This window comes from Tachypleus tridentatus, chromosome 11 (assembly GCF_004210375.1).
Source record: "Tachypleus tridentatus isolate NWPU-2018 chromosome 11, ASM421037v1, whole genome shotgun sequence".
In the NCBI taxonomy this organism is placed as follows: domain Eukaryota; kingdom Metazoa; phylum Arthropoda; class Merostomata; order Xiphosura; family Limulidae; genus Tachypleus; species Tachypleus tridentatus.
This window is the reverse complement of record NC_134835.1, coordinates 6,599,267-6,615,604: the sequence shown is the minus strand read 5'-3', so window position 1 is coordinate 6,615,604 and position 16,338 is coordinate 6,599,267. Positions and strand designations below refer to the sequence as shown.

Here is a 16,338-nt window from a genome sequence, read left to right as displayed (position 1 = left end):
TAATTATTTAACAAATTATTTAATATTTAATTATTTAACAAATTATTTAATTCAGGAGTCCATAGGAATATAAACAAATTATTTAATATTTAATTATTTAACAAATTATTTAATTCAGGAGTCCATAGGAATATAAACAAATTATTTAATTCAGGAGCCCATAGGAATATAAACAAATTATTTAATATTTGTGTTGATCAACAGTTCATTAAAAAAAAGAAAACAGAAGTGAATAGGCCTCAAATGATATCATGTTTTTTAACCAATCATCACAAGACAAGTGACATACAAATACTTTATTTATTTTGTTGTTTTAAATCATACTTAGAAAAATCCCACTCCTCATGAATGATATAAAAGGGAAAGAGTTGTTTTAAATGGTGGGCTGAATTAAAAGTTGGGAGAGTGTGAAAACAGATCATACAGAGAAATACCAGATTTAAGTGTAGATTAAATTTCTAGTATTTATTCAAGTACTTTGTATATTGTATAAATATCTGACAGGATTTTAGCATTATCAACTATTAATTAACAACAATGGAAAATTCCTTAAAATGATCACAAATTACGAGAGAGAGAACTTATCATGAATATATTTTTAAAACATATTGAAATCTCTCAAAATGTCAGAATTATAAAATGCATACAGATACAATGATGTTAAGCTGCAATGTAAGAGACAAATGGATACATAACTGAAAGTACTGTACAGAAAATACATTATTAATATTGTAACATGTAGTGAGAATATAGGGTGTCCTAGAATGCTCATGATAATATAAATTATATATAAACAAAATGTTTTCCTCAAAACAGAATTATGAAAAGTTGTAAACATCAAATTTTCAGAAAACACAAAAAAAAGGACCAACCTTTACTATAAGTAATAGTATAAAGAAAAACCACTACAGTTAGCTCAAAATTTCTAGTCAACTTTTGAAGATCTCATGTTGAAAAAAAACTATTTCTTATTATTCATGACATCGAACTTTGATCTGGAACACTGGCAAGTTGAACATGCATTTCTTTAAGCACTGAAAGTGTTCTACAGATATCTACTCAATATAAACATACCTGTAGCAAGAGGTGGACTACTTAATTACCTGACATTATTAAAATAAACATTTGAAACACTATTGAAGACTAAACCCAATGTGGACTGGATCAAAGGCTCACAAAATGGAGGAATGTCATCTGAAAAGTGAGTTATACATGAGTTATGTAAACTAGCTACACTCTTCTAATTGAAAGGACAGGCCTCACACACTACATTTTAAACTTTTTAAATTTAATATATAGAAAATCATAGATACAGCAATTGTATCAAATATTAATAGTTTTATACAGAATAAAAAGGCAATACATATGAGAGTACAAGACAAGCAAAAGCGAGACTTGAAACTTATTATACTGAATAAAGAGGAAAGTTATGATTAAACTGTTTATGATAAAACTACTAGATGGTTTGACACTGAATCAAATATCTGTAAGTAAATTAAACTGAGTTACATCGCTCAATTAAGAATGCAAAATTTTAAGAACAAGTGAAATCTAAAGCTTTGTGAACATTTTACAAAAACAAAACTGAACACAATGAACAAGCAAAATGTTTCTTTACATAAACAACAGCTAAAGTACTTTTATTCAATACCCAGTAGTAATGGAATGAATCATGGTCAAAAACACACACAATACATGTAACTAATGTACTAACATTCAGCTTTAAGTTAACACAAGAGAATAATTAACTATAATGACTCATCGAAGTTCCAGCTGTACAGGCTTTCCATCAACTTCGGTTTTCTTTCCATGATGTAAAATGTAATCTCTCTTAATGTACGCAAACAGAAGGTCTGTTATAAGGAAGATCTTAAAAAAAAAAACAAAAAAAACTTTATTGATATAAATAACACTGTAATGATATATATCACTATAAATTAAATACATAACAACAACACAGAAAAATAAGGAAATGAATTAAATATACTGCAATGTTTTATTGTTAGGTTCAGACTACAGGAGATTGGAGAACAAATGCCATGTTATTTACTATAGATGAAATAAGACAATCTACGATAAAAATAATTTCAGTTAACAGAACTATAAACTGGTTTAGATAACAGTAGATAGGAAAGAGCATGACATTTAACATGTCATAGAACCAGTTAGACAACCTGAGATAACAGAAATAAAAACCCTATAACCCAAGTGCTTCAGTTTGCCCCTGAAGAAGAAAGGTCTACTTTTCAAAGGCATTTGAGTTATAGGGTTTTATTTCATTTCTATCAAGCTTTCTTGAACCTGTGTGTTTTTCTGAGATCATGAAATAAGAAAAATTATGCAACAGTAATACAAACAGATTCAGATCAAAGTAGCTGGGAGAAAGAATGCCATGTTATATACCATAGACTCAATGACACACTATCAGGGGAGACAATGTACTATGACAAATTCAGGCCAAGCAGATGACAGAAATAATGTTAATTACTTGAATTACATCAATACAGAGTGCTTTAAGTTTGTGGTGTAAGTCACATAGATGAGTGACTAACCTTGATGTACAAGTTTACATGATAAAAACTATACCCAAACTAAACTGCTGAAAAAACATTACAATTATGTAAAAAACAGCAACAAATAACAAAAAAATCAGTCACCTTAACTCTGACATTAAGATCAAGAATATTTTCATAATAATAATTTACAGTTATATAATAAAAACATTAACTTTTATCTTTCTTGGACTGAATGTTGGAAACAAAGTTTTTCTCTCCATTTAACTGAGTAGGATACCATAAAATCTGGCTTTTAACTCTTATAACACAAACAGTGTTAAACAGAAAAGAGTTTGTTTGTTTGTTTTGTAATTTCGCACAAAGCTACTCAAGGGCTATCTGTGCTAGCCGTCCCTAATTTAGCAGTGTAAGAGTAGAGGGAAGGCAGCTAGTCATCACCACCCACCACCAACTCTTGGGCTACTCTTTTACCAACGAATAGTGGGATTGACTGTCACATTATACGCCCCTACGACTGGGAGGGCGAGCATGTTTAGCGTGATGCGGGTGCGAACCCGAGACCCTTGGATTACGAGTCGCACGCCTTACGCGCTTGGCCATGCCAGGCCAAACAGAAAAGAAGAACAAAATTTAACTTTTCATTCCTTTAACCAAGAAGTACTGGTATATAAAATATTACTTAACAAAATAACAAGGATAACAAAACAGTCAGGCTATGTATCATTGTTAATATCAAAATTATCTTTAACATTATTCTTACTTGGGCAGTGTTGTATGCTAATGTAATCCCAAAGTAAAAATTAGCATTAGCACTTCCAGGATAAATCCACAAGAACCACAGAACTGGAGCCAGAACAGTACAACTCAAAATGATGCATCCCACAATAAATGTTTGTCTCATATCTTTATTTGGAGGAAAAAACAACAACTGTAAGATATATTTAAGGATAACTCGGCTCATAAAGCCAAGAGAAGATAGACAGTACAGTAAGCATTGATAAAAAATGGAAACAATGCAATACAATGTTAAAAAAAAACAAAATTCAATAAAAATATCCTAAAAACATTGTTTAAGATACAATATAAGACATATTTAACAAACTTTTTCAAATAAGGTAAAAACACTAATAGTACAATTTTGAAGTTTCTTCATTTTCCTTTTAATCTCCTCCTATCTGAAGAGACACTAAAAGGCAACACTGATGTTATTCAAATGCTTATATAAATTATTAAAATACAGGAAAACTTATAAGATTATAACTGAACAAGTGACATGTCATCAATAACTCAAATTACTTTTTTATTGACCACTTTGTGTGTGTCAAATATACATTTTTAATTTTTTTTTAAATCTCTTATTCGGGGTATCATATGGATACATTCAGCAGTTGATTTGTCTGTAAACTAACTGTGCTTTACATATCCTATTTTGGGGATAACAAAGCACTTTACATTTTTTCTCTGGATATAGGTAAAGAACTGCTTTATGTAAATACTATGTATGAATTAAGATATATACATTTATATTAAACCCTGTAGATTAATTGAACAATATTAAAGAAAAGCCTTAGTTTTAATTTCCTACATCAAGCTGCATAAAAAAAGTTAAACAGTATCAGAAGAACATAAAAAATTCAACATCTAGTAAATTACTCTTAGCCAAACTCTATTTGAATGTTTTTATTGTGATGTGTGGATGCTAGTTTTTTATTCATTGTGATGTGTGAATGTTAGTTTTTTATTCATTGTGATGTGTGAATGTTAGTTTTTTATTCATTGTGATGTGTGAATGTTAGTTTTTTATTCATTGTGATGTGTGCATGTTAGTTTTTTATTCATTGTGATGTGTGCATGTTAGTTTTTTATTCATTGTGATGTGTGCATGTTAGTTTTTTATTCATTGTGATGTGTGAATGTTAGTTTTTTATTCATTGTGATGTGCGGATGTTAGTTTTTTATTCATTGTTATGTGTGGATGTTAGTTTTTTACCTATTGTTATGTCTGGTTGTTAGATCTTACCTACTGTGATGCAAGGATGTTATGTTTTACCTAGTGTGATATCTGGATGTTAAGTCTTACCTATTCTATTTTTAGTCTTGGAGTAAAACAATTAAAAACATTATATTGTGTGTCGTTTTTCTGTAACCTATACATGTAAATTACAAGAGGATTACAAACGTCTAAGGCCAAAGAAATATAATGTTATGCTCCTGTTAACACTAAAAATAAAAATTAATTTTTTTGCGACGACCAAAAGTTTCACCTACTTTCATAAGCAGACACATAGAGGTTCAGAGCTATGTTATGTGATGAATATTTAAGATGGACACCTCTATAATTCTTGCTATATGAAAGTAATCAAAATGCATTTGATTACTGTCTAATATTAAATCCATATACAGATAAGTAGTCATAAATTTAAACTATAGCATACAACCAAAATAAAAGTAAATTAATTAGTACTCACAAGGAAACAGATGTTTCCACAAAGGTAGTAGTGACAAATACAATGCTGTATCTGCAACACTGGGATAAGATTTGAACACAGCTGTCAAGGCCAGCAGAATAACAACAAGTAATGTATATTCTTTCCTGAAAAAACAAAACAGTTCTGTGCTTTCTAATTCTTGAAGTTAACCAGTATGTTTTTCAGAGTGGTAATATTCAACAAGAACTGTAATTAATTAATTTTTCACTAGCTTTCATGCTCCTGAAAATTATTCAATTCATTAAGATTTAAGGCTAAAAAACTTTGCATGTTACAAAATTATATGGTATTAGAGTATATCATGTTATATTGAAATTATACCTGTACAATGGGAATTATTGCATTTTGTTCTATTGTGATTAAAAAAAGTCAGAATTTACCTTGGCTGTTGTGGAAGAAAAGAGTTAAAACCAAGATTAAACTTAAAGATAAGGGAATAAAAATTAATGCAAGCAATAATATTAAAAAGGAATGTTAAAACTTGTCTTAGTTTTAATATCAAAAAGGTGAACAGTAAAAATTACTAAAAAAGTTAATTGTAAAAGGCATAGGTAGTTATATCTTGTCTTGTTTGATTAATAAGAAAAGTATATGATTAAAACATCCTTCATACTGCACTAACTATCATATAAAAATACTTTCGGTGAAAAAAATCTAAAACACCTAATTAATTTATATATGTGTATATACATATAACATCTTTTATTACCTTACCTTAACCTGACTGATAAAGGTAGTGTATAGATAAATGCATTTATCTGGAAAGTCCACAGAAAGAAAATGCGGAAGTGGTCAAACATCTCAGTGAAAAAATACCAGAAAAGTCCAACATTAGGAGTAAGATCTGGAACTGATACACTGGTAGGGAAAACAAAAATACAATAAAGTAAATAAATTTTATGAACTTAATGACACAAAAGTTTTGAAGATAACACACACACGAAGTAGATACCTTGGTTAAACAATGATTTAAAAGTTTATTGTATAAAAAGTGTTATACAGATCACTGTTTACAAAAATATATACTAACCAGACTACTGCTTCACCCTTGTAAAAGTTAAGTCCTTAAATAACAATAATAAATGTAGAAACTGTTGAACAGAGCTAGGGAATTAACTTGATTACCTGTAAAAATATATCTCATTCTCTAGTATTACCTAAAGTAATGAATTAAACGAACTTAATATCTGTAATTACTCTTATTTTTAATTGTTCTACCTAATAAGTAACTGAGGTTTTCACAATATCATTTCATATTATTATTTTCAATTAAATAGAGATTGCTCAACTTACTCAATTAGTGCCACAACTTAAAATAACTGAAGTTAGTTTTTCTAATTATTTAATCTGTAGGGTCAAAACTTTAAAAATCAGGTTTCAAAACCTGCGGTGAGCACAGCATACGCATTCCATCTTTGTGCCCCTCAACAACAACAAACCAACCAACCAATTATTACAACTATTCAACTGAGGATAACAAGTTAGTTGAATGTAATGAAATAATGAGTCTACTCATTAATCAATTATCAAATTCCACTATTTTACTGAACTGAATAGCGTAAAGAATATACATGAGTATTCTACCAATTACAACAATCTGAAAATTAAGAGAAAAATAATTTGTGTGAGATGTAAAAACCTTATATTTCAGTTACAGCATATACATATAAATAGCATTTTTGTCTCTAAGAATTCCAAAGCCTGTGATCTACAAGTTACTACTGATTGTTACAAATAATGTTTTCCTCACTTTTTAACTAGAATATTGATCAACTCAAAGATTCTAAAATAATGAAACAAAATTCCTTGCTGCTTTAACACTTTAAAGTTTTGAAACATTTAAATTGTACTCAAATCTCAACTAACAATGTTACACTTGCTACTTTGTCTGATGTTCTTCTTGATACTTTTGAAAAATTGATCAATCTTTATCAACTGTCGATGTATGGTTAAAATAGATTTAGAAATTTTGTAATTAAAACAGCATTAATATATTGGGAATGATAAACATGAAAAAGAAACAGCATTGGAAGCTTTTTAGTGATTAATCAACTTACATGGTTCCATAAGTAGACCACAAGAAGTCCCATGATCCCACAACCTTGAATGAGATGATTAACAAGGATGTAAGAGTACTCACAAAAACAACCAATATAAGTAGTGCTACAGAAATTCTTTCTTTAGTTGTCTTCTTCCTCTACAGAAACAATTCCAGATGGATATCATTAAGTAAATGTTTCAGTAAAAACAAATAATTTTTTGAAAACTATCACAGTACAAGCTATTGGTATATTAATAAGCAGTCAATAAAATGTACTTTATAATGTTACTTTATTTGTCTGCAGTGAAATATGGTGTTTTACATTTGGCACACACAAGTACAGTACTATCATAAGACTGATTTCATCTAGAAAAACAAAAAATAAGCTAATTTTGTTAACACAGCCTCCAAGAACTGTTGGTAAAACATTAAATTAATTATCTCGTGCCATGATATTCTATGTTACATCCATAAACAGAATTATATTTATAAAAAAAACAAAAAACGATTATACACTTTATTAATAGGTAGATAACTGCACATCAATTATTGGGCACTATTAAAAGCATACTGAGTGCAAATGGCACACATTTTCATGATTAAGGTTTATCTTAAATCATTTCTCTCGACTTGCTGTAAAACACATGATGCCAGAAAAACATGTAGGTTCATGTTGTTTTAAACAGAATGATAAAACTCTATGATAAAACCCATGCTTTTGAAAGGTGGGTGACCAAATGAATGATACATAAAGGGAGTTGAGTGATGTTATGAAGGTCACCTGGGCTTTGTATATTTTTCAGTGTACTGTTATAAATTGGTCTAAATTCTGGTGCAACACAGCTGGTAACAAGAGAATTATGTAAAAAGGTGTTAGAGATATTTTGCTTTAGAACTGGCCAAGAAAAACTGTACTTAAGTGTTGTTAATGTGCAATTAAGGTAACACATGGAGACTGACTGAAAAAAGAAATGTTAAACAGATCAATTTATAAACACAAGCATGGAACATTAACACAAGTAAATAGTAAGTACGAGTAAACACTGAGAATACACACTACATGAAACAAATAAATACATAAAAAAGATTTTCTGGCAATGAACAAACCAATGACTGGAGATCACAGATCCCAGGTTCTAGATTTATTCCATAAGGTTAAAGAATATTTAAATTAGCAATCCAATAAGCTTTTTATTCATCTTTTTCAAGCTTTAGTTTTAAAGCTGGTTTAAATTCCAATGAGAATAAAATTGTTAACGGAATGACCAGGTTGTTTGAAGTATTGAGCAACAGGGAAATATTTTTAGTGTTAATCCTCTCATCCAGGGTATAGTTTACTGTGCATGACACAAAATTTTAGTCTTATATTAAAACTTTTTTTAAACATTTTATGTTATACCAATTAGTAAAGCATAAAATATTTGCTAATAATTCATTTTAACAGTATATAACTTCTGTATTATTAATTTTATAACGTAATATTTTTAAAAAGTTCCAAATTTCCTGTAGTTTGACACAGTTTCTCAAAGTATTCTCTCATCTCTAATTTATTTCCCCATCACCTCCAGAAACTACAAAGTTAAAAATTAATTACTTACAATAAAATCATCATTGTTCAAACAAACCATAATTTTTAGTCTTTAAATCCGTTTGGTTACAGAGCTATCAATCAGAAAATCAGACCCCTCATCCTCTCTTTCAGGATTTCTCAACAGTTCTCTCTTAATTTTAATTATGTATTACCAATGACTAATACAAAGTCAAGGTTTCATCTATAAAATGATGTACTGTATAACATTGTGCTCTGAACAGAGAATGGTCAATTTCAATTCTAATTCACAACAGCCAGCTTGGATGCTTTTGTAGAAGTTCTTGTCAAATAGTTAGAAAGCCAGAAAAATTGTGATAGTTATGAGATATTGTCTGCTTTCTATGTTATTACTCTATGTTATTTTTACTAAGATAACCATTAGTTTAAACAAAGAAAAGTTCACTTATCAAAAGTTAAGAGCAAAAAGAAAAGAATTCTCAGATAAGTACGTTATTTCTTGTTTTTTTATGTTACACTTCACATGTTATTTTAAAACTAAAATGTCACAACAGAGATCTATTTACATTAGTTAAGGTTAGATTACATAAAATAAACAATAATAATATTATAAAAATATTTCACAAGGCATGCAATATGAGCATTTCAGAGTAGTTCATAGCTAATGTCATTTGATAGCACAATATGAGCTGCATGTTCACCAAGTGACTTACAACTCTTAATGGCTCTAATAGTAATTAGACACAGTTCAAAGGGCAATAAAATAATAAAATTTAATTATACTGTCCACAAATTTAATGCTACTTAAAATAAATTAATGTTTTTTCACAACACACTTGAAGTCATTCTAAAATAAGAAATGGAGGGTAATTTAGATTTATTCAGACTTTTTTGGTTTGGTGGTTATAGTTTGTTTTGAATTTCGCGCATAGCTACACGAGGGCTATCTGCGCTAGCCGTCCTTAATTTAGCAATGTAAGACTAGAGGAAAGGCAGCTAGTCATCACCACCCACTGCTAACTCTTGGGCTACTCTCTTACCAATGAATAGTGGGACTGATCGCATTATAAATTAAAATAAATGTATTTTCACAACACACTCAAAGTCATTCTAGAAAGAAATGGAGGGTAATTTTGTGTGGCGTAGCGTGAAAAGGTGTACCTTTGCCAGCACGACTGTTGTGTGGCGTGACGTAACTAAACCACTTTATTTGTTAAAAGAGAAATATACAAGTTACATAATTCTATCTAAAGTATTTTCATATTTCACATAGAGTGGTCGTGTCCAAGCTTCAATGTAAGTAACCACATAAATTTAAACTACTTTTCCTGTTGCCATTTTATGGCTGTATTGGAAATAATCTGGTCAGATTTTTCATCTTTTATGTAAATAAGCAGTATAATTGTTTCCATATCTAAATAGAAATGTATATTTTTTTGTTTTTTATAAACCATACAATTGTACGTAAGTGAAAACACAATATTAAACAATAATTTTCCCCCTTCCAACAAAGACAGTGTCATCAGTTTTACTTAAGCGTTAGGCCTACGTATGTTTTGTCACTTACATATTCAGATGTGTCTCTGAATCAAAATGTTTATAGCTTTAAGATTTTTATTTGTAAAAAGATGTATAAAAAGTGAATTTTTTTTATCAACCATATCAAAATTAAGTAATTAAAAAATAAGGTTTCCCCATCCACTTGAGGATTATGCTCAAGTCCTTGTGTAAATTAGCTCCTACACACATTACTCACACCAACAAACATAATGCAAGTCAACATATGCATGCCTGGGTAAAACAAAATCCACTTGTTTGTGTACCAAAATTGCATGAAAAAGCAATTTTTTGTTATCAATATAGAATATTTTAGGAAATACAGATATGAAAAAGGGATACTTTATCCAAACTTTATGAAATCAAAAAATGGGACAGAAAATAAAATCCGTATTAGTTGGAAACATAAAATTTAATGTCTGTTCTTTGTTTCATGCCACTCTTGATAAGAAAATACTGTTGATAAAACTATTTCAAGCTAAAATGTTTTACTTTTTAAATAATGCTATGAATATGTTTTAAATAGAAAATTGCTCCTGAAATGTAGTTTAGACTAAACAAGGAATAAAAACACAATTATATTCTACTACCAACTAATATAAGTATTAAACATTTACCCCTCACAAATCTATGATGGCTCACAGAAAGTGAATCTACCACCAACTAATATAAATATTATACATTTACCCCTCAAAAATCTATGATGGCTCACAGAAAGTGAATCTACTACCAACTAATATAAATATTATACATTTACCCCTCACAAATCTATGATGGCTCACAGAAAGTGAATCTACTACCAACTAATATAAGTATTATACATTTACCCCTCACAAATCTATGGTGGCTCACAGAAAGTGAATCTACTACCAACTAATACAAGTATTATACATTTACCCCTCACAAATCTATGGTGGCACACAGAAAGTGAATCTACTACCAACTAATACAAGTATTATACATTTACCTCTCACAAATCTATGGTGGCTCACAGAAAGTGAATCTACTACCAACTAATACAAGTATTATACATTTACCCCTCACAAATCTATGGTGGCTCACAGAAAGTGAATCTACTACCAACTAATACAAGTATTATACATTTACCCCTCACAAATCTATGGTGGCTCACAGAAAGTGAATCTACCACCAACTAATATAAATATTATACATTTACCCCTCACAAATCTATGGTGGCTCACAGAAAGTGAATCTACTACCAACTAATATAAATATTATACATTTACCCCTCACAAATCTATGATGGCTCACAGAAAGTGAATCTACCACCAACTAATATAAGTATTATACATTTACCCCTCACAAATCTATGGTGGCACACAGAAAGTGAATCTACCACCAACTAATACAAGTATTATACATTTACCCCTCACAAATCTATGGTGGCTCACAGAAAGTGAATCTACTACCAACTAATATAAATATTATACATTTACCCCTCACAAATCTATGGTGGCTCACAGAAAGTGAATCTACTACCAACTAATATAAATATATACATTTATCACATTTATGGTGGCCACAGAAAGTGAATCTACACCAACTAATATAAATATTATACATTTACCCCTGATGGCTCACAGAAAGTGAATCTACTACCAACTAATATAAATATTATACATTTACCCCTCACAAATCTATGGTGGCTCACAGAAAGTGAATCTACCACCAACTAATACGAGTATTATACATTTACCCCTCACAAATCTATGGTGGCACACAGAAAGTGAATCTACTACCAACTAATACAAGTATTACACATTTACCCCTCACAAATCTATGGTGGCTCACAGAAAGTGAATCTACTACCAACTAATATAAATATTATACATTTACCCCTCACAAATCTATGATGGCTCACAGAAAGTGAATCTACCACCAACTAATATAAATATTATACATTTACCCCTCAAAAATCTATGATGGCTCACAGAAAGTGAATCTACTACCAACTAATATAAATATTATACATTTACCCCTCACAAATCTATGATGGCTCACAGAAAGTGAATCTACCACCAACTAATATAAGTATTATACATTTACCCCTCACAAATCTATGGTGGCTCACAGAAAGTGAATCTACTACCAACTAATACGAGTATTATACATTTACCCCTCACAAATCTATGGTGGCTCACAGAAAGTGAATCTACTACCAACTAATACAAGTATTATACATTTACCTCTCACAAATCTATGGTGGCTCACAGAAAGTGAATCTACTACCAACTAATACAAGTATTATACATTTACCCCTCACAAATCTATGGTGGCTCACAGAAAGTGAATCTACTACCAACTAATACAAGTATTACACATTTACCCTCACAAATCTATGGTGGCTCACAGAAAGTGAATTTGTCATCTTACAATTATTACTCCTTTTCTCTACTGAACAAGTGAGATTTAGTGAACAAGATATTAGTGTGTGACTATATTTCACATGAGAATGATGCATTTTTTGTTCTGGTCAGTAACACAACCTGAATAGTGAGCAAAAACTTTTAAACCAAACCAAATACTTAAGAGAAGTGCCAAAAGAAAAAGTTTGACACTCAAATGTTGGTATTTTCTTCACTGGTTATCCTGTCTTTTCACGTTTGACATTCAAATGTTGGTATTTTCTTCACTGGTTATCCTGTCTTTTCTCGTACTGCACATTTAAAACCTTTTTTCTGTTCCAGAAATGTAGACAACACAATGTTGGTTATCTCAGATATGGATTTATACTAGCATCAAATAATGAACAACAGTCAATGTGCCTATTGTGTTAGAAAATGAAGCAATGGTACCCTCCAGGCTCATTAAGAATATGACAAAAAATTCACTCTGACAAAAACATAACTTATTTTCAGTCTCTGCGAGAAAAATTTCAGAAACGGAAAACCTTGCAAAATATGTTTGCTGGCACTTCATTGTCAATAGCCAGAACTGGTAAGCCTAATACAATTTGGGAAAAACTGATTCTGCCTGCAGTAAGAGAGGTTCTGAGTACCATTTTACATAGATCCCCTGAGCAAATTATTAAATCTATACCTCTCAGTGGTAAGGTTGGATAAGATGGCTGAAAACATTGAAGATGCATTGTGCAACATACTTAGAATAACAGAACTTGCTTTACAGCTGTATGAGTCTTCTCTACCAGGCAACGAATCTATGCCTTTTGCTTATGTTTGCTTCATCAAAAATGAAAGTTCGAATCAAGGGCTACTTTTTGTGAGACAACTAGGAATAGATATAAAGGGGAAGCCAATCTTTCATGTTGTTGAACAATTTTATAAAGATAAAGAATTCCCACTAACTAACATTCTTGCTTGTGCAACTGACAGGGCATCATCAATGGCAGGTCTTTATCAATGGCTTCAGCACTTTTGTGAAAAATGCTGTGCCTGGTGTGTTTACAGTCAATTGTGTAATTCACAGGCAACATCTGGTCACAAAGAACCAAAGTGATTGGCTTCACAAATCATTAAGAACTGTTATTACAGTGATAAATAAAATCAAAGCACATGCTCTCAATGCCAGACTGTTTTAATAGCTCTACACTAAGAATGATGAAGATTTTGAATATTTCTTGCTACACACAGAAGTCAGGTGGCTGTTGATGGGAAATTGCCTGAGACTTACTACTCACTTTTTTTGAAACAGGTAGAATTCTTTCACAATTCTAACGTTTCTCTCAATGAGGAACACAAAAACACCAAACATAACATTGATTACTAGTCAGACATATTCACACAGTTTAATGAAGTCAATTTGCAACTCCAAGGAAATGACGTGAACCTTATAAAAGTAAAATCAGTCATTTCCACGTTTTAGTCCAAGTTACTCTTATTCAAGCATAACATAGGCCACCGTGAGCTCTTCCAGTTACAAAGTCTCTCCGAAGTGGAAGAGAAGAAGAGAATACCAGATGACGATCTTCAAGCAGGAGGAACTGTACAGAGACACGTCTGAAAGATTTCAGGATCATCTTTTGCTCCAAATACCAGACTAGGTGATCAATCCATTCCTTGATATCAACAGGAAGAGTGGAGGAAGAACTGATCTCATTACAAAACGACATTGAGCTCAGGCCAAAGTTCAAAATATCATATCAAGTGTTTTGGTTACAGAAAGAAATTACTGAATGCTACTCTGTACTGTGGAATGAAGTCAAGCTGTACTTAATTGTCCTCCTGATATTGTATTTAGTAAAGCACAGCTTCAATACAGTAGCCCTGCTTCTTTCCAAACAAAGAAACAGACTGCAAATTACTGAATGCAGGGATCTCAGGCTTCTTTATACCTTGCAGCCTGATGTGAAGAAACTTGTATCAATGCATCAAGCTCATCCATCTCATTAAAATGTTACAGAACAGTGCAGTTACCAATGCACTCTTCAATGGTCTTAAATAAAGTAGTTTACTTATTTAAGCTTTAGTTTTTAAATATATAAGCTTGCATTACCATTATAATGATTGCCACTGTGTAGATTTGCAGATAGACTTAGTAGAAGTCTTATACTGGTGCAATGAAGATAATATTATATTGTGGGTGTGGAGTGGGAGGGGAGAGCACTGGGGATGTGGTCTGAAGGTGAAGGGAGCTGAAGATGGAAAAAGTTTGGGAACCACTGCTCTATATGGATACAAAAAGGTTATGTGGTAGGCCAAACTGACCAAGCCCATGTGGAAGAGTTAATAGAAGGCTCATGGTTGTTGAAACATTCTCTAAAATCTGTTTGGGTATGTCTCTTATACTGGTAATTGCAATTTTTGCATTGTATAAAGTAAAAAACATCATGTGTTCCATAAGTTATTTATTTATCAATTTGAAAGTTTCTTTGGTTGTGCTTGTCAGAAAAAAAGGTTTTTCTAATACTTACCATATATCTGTCATAACTTTCATTGTCTATTTTTAGAAATTGGTAAGCTTAACATTTCTTTTTCAGTCAGTCTCCATGTGTCACCCTTATTATACTTTAACAACTAATTATAGTCTCTCTTGACCATTTCTAATGCAAAAGTCTCTAACATTTTTTTTTATATAATACTCTTGTTACCAGGTGTGTTGCATCAGATATAAAATACACTTACAATAGTACACTGAAAAATATATAAAACCAATTCTTGGTAGTTTAGGTGACCTTCACAATGTCACTAAATTGCCTTTATACACACACACACACACATTCAGTTACACCATCATTCCCAGTTTAACTGGTAAAGAACCAAGGTCCACCTTTCAAAAGTGCTCTGGTTATAGAGTTTCATCATTTTACTGAAACAAATATTAGAAGTGGATGCAATTAAATGATCCAAGTGGAAAAGAGAGTTAAAAAATGTAATAAATCATACACAAAGCTCATCAAGCATTTAAACTTTACAAAACTTGGATAACAAGTGGGGTTAAAGTGTTATGAAATGACATAAAAATCTACTTTTTCTGAAAAGTTATAGTTTTTTTGGCAGAGACATGAACATGGTAAGTTGACCCATGTGCATGTTAGCAGAACAATGAAGTCTCATATCAGTATACAATTACATGTGTATGATTTCCACTCCAGAAGCTGAAGATAGAGTCCTTGTGATAAAGGATTTGTACTACATCTTGGTACATCCCACAATACCCGTTAGATGATGTGTTATGACTACTTTGAATCTCAGTACATACCTTAAGCTCTGCTAAGTAAATGGCTTCCAAAAAAGAAATAAGAGAATTTCTTGATGACACGAAACACTTGAAATAAAACTGTATTTCAGAATGGCTGGTATGGGTATTAACTTTTAGATAAGCAGAGAACAACGTTTCAACCTGCTTATCAATAAAAGTGTTAATATCCATAAAAGCCATTTTGAGATGCAAAGAGGAGTACTGTAATGAAAGATAAGGCAACTTTAAGAAATAGCATGGAAGGTATTAGTGTAAAGTCTCAAAATACATGAAATATCCATGCCTGATTACTGTCTTCATATAGTTAACATTAGAGCAGAACCCACTAATTATTAATTTTTTGAGTTACAAAGCAAACTTCTTTTGCCTGATATTGCAGTATTGACAGAATAAGTAACAAGAGAGCATTTTTCTTTTGTAATCTTTATAAAAAAGTTTAAGTGTTCACAAGTTGGAATCAAACTTTTAACTGATATTGTCTACCAGTAATCACACACAACACAACCT

General features: G+C 31.1%; 1 protein-coding gene across 2 annotated transcripts in view; it reads right to left on the bottom strand.

Moving 5' to 3' along the window:
* Positions 1–281: 281 nt before the first annotated feature.
* The window catches only part of PIG-U (phosphatidylinositol glycan anchor biosynthesis class U), a 38,845-nt gene continuing 22,788 nt past the window's right edge, over positions 282–16,338 (bottom strand). The window contains exons 8-12 of one of the 2 annotated variants that reach the window (XM_076466188.1): positions 7,063–7,202; positions 5,720–5,863; positions 4,985–5,109; positions 3,277–3,419; positions 282–1,869 (exon numbers count right to left, since the gene is read on the bottom strand). In XM_076466188.1, the coding sequence (XP_076322303.1) occupies positions 1,759–1,869; positions 3,277–3,419; positions 4,985–5,109; positions 5,720–5,863; positions 7,063–7,202 (663 nt within the window). In that variant the 3' untranslated portion in view covers positions 282–1,758. The remainder of the gene's footprint in view (positions 1,870–3,276; positions 3,420–4,984; positions 5,110–5,719; positions 5,864–7,062; positions 7,203–16,338) is intronic. The other variant, XM_076466189.1, reaches the window with a different exon arrangement.